Source organism: Lynx rufus, unplaced genomic scaffold (genome assembly GCF_022079265.1).
Source record: "Lynx rufus isolate CCGP_SWC_20201006 ecotype Redwood Valley unplaced genomic scaffold, mLynRuf1.p SCAF_9, whole genome shotgun sequence".
Classification (NCBI taxonomy): Eukaryota; Metazoa; Chordata; class Mammalia; order Carnivora; family Felidae; genus Lynx; species Lynx rufus.
In genome coordinates, this window is record NW_025814897.1 from 67,016,099 (window position 1) to 67,023,245 (window position 7,147).

The 7,147-nt window shown below is 55.6% G+C and overlaps 1 protein-coding gene across 1 annotated transcript; it reads left to right on the forward strand.

The window, feature by feature from the left end:
- The first annotated feature begins 3,990 nt into the window (after positions 1-3,990).
- ADM (adrenomedullin) lies at positions 3,991-4,916 on the forward strand. Its single transcript, XM_047070069.1, has 3 exons — positions 3,991-4,088; positions 4,240-4,389; positions 4,598-4,916. Exons 1-3 carry the CDS (start codon positions 3,991-3,993, stop codon positions 4,914-4,916), a joined length of 567 nt encoding a protein of 188 aa, XP_046926025.1.
- Positions 4,917-7,147: the final 2,231 nt, after the last annotated feature.

The window sequence follows — 7,147 nt, forward strand, 5'->3', positions numbered from 1 at the left end:
AATATAATATATTGCTTCTCATTTTTCTGCATGAGCTGAGTGTGGTCAAACTGGCTTTAGGGAATGTGTCCATATATTAGCTGAGAAACCACCACAGTTTTTTTAAACTCCAAACATCACTAACAATAAGGCTTGGATTGAGGGCCTAAAAATAATTCAGTTGGAATGTAAAGAAGACACCAATTGAGACACCAGTATAACGAACATTCAGCATATTTGTGTGTCTTTACGTATGATTTCAGGATGCATACATTTATTACCCTGCTTTGGGGTTTATTTACAATCCGACCCTTTAAGAATTCTTGGGCACAAAAAAAGTGGGCCATCATTTACTAGAATTTCTTTCTTTTTTTGTCTTTCTCTTTTCTTGACAGTGAGATTTTAAAGATGTTTCTTCCTTCCCTTCCTTCCTTCTACTCAATATGAATCCAATCACTGCAGCTTGTTTGAAACTTCACGTTAACAAATTACCAGAAGCAGAACTCCCGTGAGGTTTTCTTCTAGATCCCACCGTGTAACTGAAAACACATTCGTGTGTGCGTGTGTGTGTGTATGTGTGTGTGTGTTTCTTCTGAGATGATTAAGCGAACCAAAGTAGAATGGGAGAAAAAGATGCCAACATCTGGCAAATTTTGTATAATTTTATATATTTTTACAACGTATACCCTATGACTCCCCAACGGAACGCTCGGGCTCTTGTCGCTCGCTTACGCAAACGCGCGCGCGCGCAGACACACGCACACACTTTCGAAGATACGGTGTTCTAGCAAGATCCCGAGCTGCCAATTCAGTACTTAAAAAAATGGGGGGGGGGGGGAAATGATTGGCGAGGGTTTTCAAGCGTCAGATCTCTAAGCGCTAGAGCGCCAAGGGTCACCTGGGCTGATAAGAATTGTGCCAAGGCTCTCTCAGGTGGGAATTCCTGGTATCGCTGCTAAGTCGCTGGTGTAGCCACTGGAGCCAGGCGGAGCGGAGCCCAGTCTCCCCTCCAGGGTTTGCTTTGCTTGTTGAAGCAGCCCGTAGCTCAAAGCGAAGTTTGCATCTAGAGTACGCTTCGCGATCCTGCAGAGGAACTAAAGCCAATCCCCCCCCCCACTCTCCACCCACTCCCACGGAATCATAGGCTCTCCAAAAAGACACAGAGAGGAGGCAACGAGGGACAGCACAGAGTCCTCTGCAGACCGACCGCCCAGGGCTGGTGGGAACTGGAAGGAACGAGTCCAGACCACGGGACCTACCCTGGCTGTGGGCCGGCGCCCAGCTGTCCTTGACCTTTACAGAAGTCGAGACTCGCGCGCCAGGGAAATGAAAGTAAAACCTGTCTTGGCGCGGACCCAACTGGAAGCTGGCGACAAGTAACTCGCATCCTCAGACAAAACTGACAGCCAGCCTGTCTTGGACAAGGTTGGTGCGGAAAGCCTGAGGAAGAGATGGGAAGTGGGAGAGAAGCAGAGTAGTTTGGCTGGGGGAGGCTCCTGGAAACAGCAGGCGCACAGTAATATCCACTGTCTGAGGTACCAACGGAAGAGCCGCCTGCTGCAGTGACAGCCCTGCAGCCCTCCAGGCGGCTGGAACCCAGCCACTATGCTGCGCTGCACCCCTCTGACCCCAGCCCTTGCGAGAGTCAGTGCCACAGCCAGAGTCAGGAATCTGCCCCCCAACCCTCAGCCGGAACTCAGGTCCATTCAGGTGATTCCCTTGGGGGAAGAGTCCTCAGAAATAAATAACATCGGCGGCAGCCATTCCTTCCCGGGGTAAAATGTCCATGGTTCAGTCCTGAGAATGAAAAGGCCGCTGAACCAGCAGTATGTGGCCCAGACCAGGCCATTCCCTGCCACCTAGCGCCCAGTCTTCTTTGCAATGGGTCTCAGGACCAATTTGGCAGAGCAGGTAGGAAGCGTAGAAATCTGCAGAAGACATGTCATAGATGGGGAAACTTAATTTGCCCACGTTTACACAGCCTCGGGGTGGGGACTGGAAGCTGGTCGGCAGAGTCCCAATGGTCCCGGGACCACAGCCTCTTGGTCTAGGCACCAGGCTTCAGGACTTGCGCGTGGGGCAGTGGGTGGTGATGGGATACCAGAAGCCGGAATCCAAGAACTAGGGAGCCCCGCGGGGCTGAGTTCCCTTCCAGTTTGGCCCTCAGAAAAGAAGAAAATGAAGTCAAGAAGAGGTGAGGGAAGAACACAAAAGGGTGACAAACGTGCTTGGGGGTGACTCATCATGAACAGGCATAAATCCATGGGCGGGGGCTAGGATTCTCCTCTCCCCCCTGACGGCATGATGACCCCAGCCTAGAAATATCCATGCCGCGCCCCGGTCTGCGGTGTTTGCTTCCCCGGCCGAGTTAGGACTTTATTGCTCCCTACCTTTGGTGTGACTTTGGTCAAATACCTCCTCTCTCTGAACTTCAATTTTCTCCTTGGGAAATGAGAACAGTAATGTTAACTTAACTCGCTTAACTCAAGGGTGGGTGTCTGGATCAAAGATCAGGATGTGACTGTTTTGTAAACTCTAAAGCGATTAACATAGGTGAAGCATTAGTGTGCTCCCAGGCTGTAAATCCACACGTTTACAATGGGTGAATGAAGTCTCCGAAGGTAGCCAGGCAAACTCTCAGGTTGTACCCTTGTAAGGAATAATTGGATTACAAGGGGAAGGAAATGAAACGGTGTCGTCCGTCCTAATTTTAGTTATTCCCATATTTCCAAATAGGCAACTAAATTCTGAAGCTTCAGATAATTCCCCCCCTCCAAATCCCAATTCTCAAATCAGCCTTCCCGAGCCTTGCCCTTATTGCGAAATCTTTCTAGCCCATCCCAGAACCTTGGAGTCTCATCCTCTCGGGGGGTGCTGGCGAGCCCCACTACTCCAGTCTCTGCTCTGTGTCCTGCCCCTGCGGCTCTGCGGGAGTCTGGGGTCGCGGTCAGGTCAGGCGCCGAGCCGGCAGGGGGCGCGGTCCACTCGAGGCCACCGCTCCCGAGGTCCGGGGCTCGGGCCATACGCGTGGTACCTCCCGCTGACTGCTGCAGTTCCGTGCCAGTAGGCCTCACACTCTGGGTTGCATAGGTCCTGAGTAAGGACCCCAAGAGGTTGTACCGGCCCTGCTTCTCCCTGGTTTATGTTCTGAAGATTTAGGCTTGTGGTAGTTCCTGAACCAATCTCTGGAGCTCATCTCTGAGCCCTCTGGGCATGAGGGACCCTCACCGCAATCCCACATCCTCGGGCTGCAATGCGCGCGCCCGAATGCAGAGGCCCGCGCGCGCCCGAGGGAAGAATGGGAGGGCGCGAGGGCAGCCCAAGCCCCGCCCCCTCTGCTCTTATAAAGCTGAGGCACCGGAGCCGGACACTCAGTGGTTTCTTGGTGACACTAGCCGGAACAGCTCGAGCCTTGCCACCTCTGGTTTCTCACCGCGGCTTGGACGGTGGGGTTTTGCCAGTGCCAGAGCGACGTCTCAGACTTTCACCTCCCAGACCTTGGCAGATCACCCCCTCAGCAGGTAGGCGCCACAGGCGGGGCGGGTTAGCGGGGGTGGGGGGGCGGTGGGAGGGCGGGTAGTGGGGGGAGGGACTTTAGAGTGCTGGAAACTGGGAGTGCTGGGTGAGGGGTACAACCCATTTTGGAAGGTCCTTCGCGGGTTGCGTCCTATATCCTGGGTCCAGCCGTGCACACAGCTGGAACTGCAGAGACCCACTCCCTTCTACTCCGCCAGCCAAATAACGAGAAGTTGGGCAGGGAACCTCTGGGAGCCTGGCGCTGGGTAAAGGCCTCCTCTGAGGGGCCCGTCACCCGCCCGGCGGGTGCAAATGCAGCTGGCGCCTCTCTGCGCCCGGGCGAGATAAGCGTCTGAGCCAGGCAGAGCGCGGGCTGAGCCTGCCCGAGCGGGGGGCCCCCACACGTCCTCCGTGCCCCGCCCGGGCCGTGCTACAGGCGGGGTGCTCACGCTCGGCCCCTCTCTCTCCTTCCAGGGTTTGCACATCGCCGCCGGCATGAAGCTGGTTCCCGTCGCCCTCATGTACCTGGGCTCCCTGGCCTTCTTGGGCGCGGACACTGCACGGCTCGACGTGGCGTCAGAGTTCCGAAAGAAGTGAGTCGCAAGCAGCTCCTTCCTCAGTCCTTGTACCTGGGAGACAAGGGAAACTGGCTGTCGGTCCCGAGGGGTTAGAAGTGAACGGGAGCCCGTCTGGACCGGGACCTCGCCTGGACGCACGCGAATCGAGTCTATTTGTGTTTTCTAGATGGAATAAGTGGGCTCTAAGTCGTGGCAAGAGGGAACTTCGGGTGTCCAGCAGCTACCCCACAGGGCTCACTTACGTGAAGGCCGGGCCAACCCAGACTCTCATTCGGCCCCAGGACGTGAAGGTCGCCACTCACAACCCCCAGGCCAGGTAACTATGCCCTGCGCCGAAGCGGGGTGGGCAAGGGGGAACTCTCCTCCACTACCCTGGCCCTGGGGATCTTCAGGGCTGTCTGGCAGTTCAGAGCGCGGTAGCAGTTTCCAGTTCCCTCTGGTCCTTGAATGGCTCGGATTCCTGGTGGCTGAGGCCAAAGCCCTGCTTGATGGGGGTCTCATGTTACCTTCCTTCCCTTCCCCAGCAGTCCGGACGCCGCCCGCGTCCGAGTCAAGCGCTACCGCCAGAGCATGAACAACTTCCAGGGCCTGCGGAGCTTCGGCTGCCGCTTCGGAACGTGCACGGTGCAGAAACTGGCGCACCAAATCTACCAGTTCACGGACAAGGACAAGGACGGCGTCGCCCCCAGGAGCAAGATTAGCCCCCAGGGCTACGGCCGCCGGCGCCGGCGCTCCCTGCCCGAGACTGGCCCCAACTGGACTCTGTCCCTGGAGCCACAGGCACGCGCGGTTCCGGCCTCCTCCCGGGTGCATCAGGTGCTCGACACCCTCCTTAAGATTTAGGCGCCTGTGGCAGCAGCGAACAGGCGCGCGTGTGCATCCCGCTGGCTTCCCCTGGGGGCTGAGGGTTTCCCAGAGCCGAGCTCCTCAGCCGACGGAGACCGGGCTGAGACAGCCCTGCAGAGACCGGGAGTCCGGTAGGCACCGTCCAGCGGCGAGCCCTGGCTCTGCAGGAGCCCCTTCTCCTTGGAGGCACCGTTCCCTTCCTCCCAATCGGGCCCAGGTGCCCCGTGGGGGCAGAAGAATGTGAGGGAGTGTCTGCCAGACTCACGGAGAGGAGAAAAATTGAGATACAGATGCTTGAGACTCCCCCCCCCCACCCCCGCCCCACCCAGGGGCAGGGGTCTGAGTCCCTGCCGTGCCTACCCACAAACTGATTTCTCACGGGGGACTGTCACCCCACCGGGGCGCAAGCCCCACTATTACTTGAACTTTCCAAAACCTAGCGAGGAAAAGTGCAATGCGTGTTGTATATATAGAGGTAACTATCAATATTTAAGTTCGTTGCTGTCAAGATTTTTTTTGTAACTTCAAATATAGAGATATTTTTGTACGTTATATATTGTATTAAGGGCATTTTAAAGCAATTGCATTGCCCCCCCTCCCCACTTATTTTAATACGTGAATGTCTGAGCGAGATGGAACATTGCTGCGTGGAATGTGTGAGAGCGTGTGCGTGCAAGACTGATTACCTCTTGTGGAAGAAGGAAGCACCGTGTCTCTGTATATCTATTACATAAAATGGGTGATATGCGAAATAGCAAATCAATAAACTATCTCGATGCTGATTAATTCTCGGCTCACGAGTCTTGGGAGAGACGTTTCCCTTGGTCCTGGCGCGTCCGGGAGCCGCCTAGAGTGGGAAGGTGGCACGGCTGCTCCAGCGCGAGCCGGCCGTGTCCGCGCGCGGGCGGAGCTGTCCCGTGCGCTGCTCTCCTTGTGCTGTGCGCAGAGCGCCTGTCCTGCGAGCGGGTCCGGGCTTCGCGAAGGCTGCTCAAGTCGCAGCCTCGCGTGGCGGCCGGGCCGGGTTGGGTAGGGTGAGCCCTAGCGCAGAGGGGAGACTCGAATCTCTGCGTTGCGCAACAGAGTCCCAGATTTTATGGAGTTTCTCGCGGAACCCCGTGCGAAAAAGAAAACGCACCTCGGAGAGTTAGGGTGGTCTCCGAGGTCTTCTAAGTGAGGAGTTGTCCCGGGCTGCCGCGGTGTAAAAGTTAGAAGCTACTCCAGCAAAATGTTCGCACTGCTCCGGGAATCCGGCAGCCACGCCAGTAACCCCAATCTTCTGCCGGCCTGGTGCCCTAGCCAGCCGGCGGGCTCATCAGCGAGGCTGTGGCGCCCCCAGCCGGCAGCCGGGGAACGACCCGAGGGCCGTCAGGCGGTACGTGCGGTTTAATAAGTCCTCCTACGTGGGAGTCAGCACACAGCCCTAATGAGAGAGGAAAGAAAAAAACAGTTTGCAGATGCCAACCAGGGCCGGCCCCCCCCAGACCTGCACGGCGGCTCCCTGTTCTGGGACCGTGACTCAGCGCCCACACGCTGCGCAGCGTGCAGCTGCTGGCCGGAGGCGGGCGGGACGGACGTGCCGCCGGAATCGTGCGCCTCTGACGGCCTGAGACCTTCATTGTTCCGCCTTCTCTTGCGGCTCTCCTCTTCCTTCCTCCTCCCCAAGTTTTTTCATTTTTTTCTCCACTTCTCTCCAGGCTGCCTTTTGCTCCCTCCTTCCTTCCTCCGCCTAGCTTTATCATCTTAGAAGGTTGACCCGCGTTCCGGTGATAGAAGGTGGACACTAAGCCTCAGTGAGTGACTAGAAGGTCAGAGGACCTGGGAACAGGACAGAAGGCGAGGATAAGAGGAAGCACCCCTGATTTTGATTTCCCTGCCCCATTTGTCTCACCCGACGTCCTGGGAACCCAGGATGGAGATCAACTGCTTGTCCTTTTCAGCAAGTGTCCCTAGCCTTTCCACTTCAAAGCATGGCTGAAATGTTGGTGTTTGTAGGTGATCTCAGAAACCTTCCTGGTGGAGAAAAATCTGAGTTTGGAGAATGGAAATGTTTCCAGCAGCCTGCCTTTTCCTGGACCTTTTGCACCCTTTTCTTTTTTTTCTTTCTTTCTTTCTTTTTTTTTTTTTTTTTTGCCTTTTTCTTCTTCCTGTTTTTTTTTTCTTTTTTGGTTTGTTGTTTCAATTTTTTATTTAAATTCCAGTTAGTTAACATACAGTGTAATATTGGTTTC

What these genes read in the sequence shown, in the direction of transcription:
- ADM (XM_047070069.1), top strand. Translation starts at nt 3,991, where the DNA reads ATGAAGCTGGTTCCCGTCGCCCTCATGTACCTGGGCTCCCTGGCCTTC. An exon ending in GCGTCAGAGTTCCGAAAGAA is followed by an intron (nt 4,089 to 4,239) that starts GTGAGTCGCAAG and finishes TGTGTTTTCTAG; the next exon opens with ATGGAATAAGTGGGCTCTAA. An exon ending in ACTCACAACCCCCAGGCCAG is followed by an intron (nt 4,390 to 4,597) that starts GTAACTATGCCC and finishes TCCCTTCCCCAG; the next exon opens with CAGTCCGGACGCCGCCCGCG.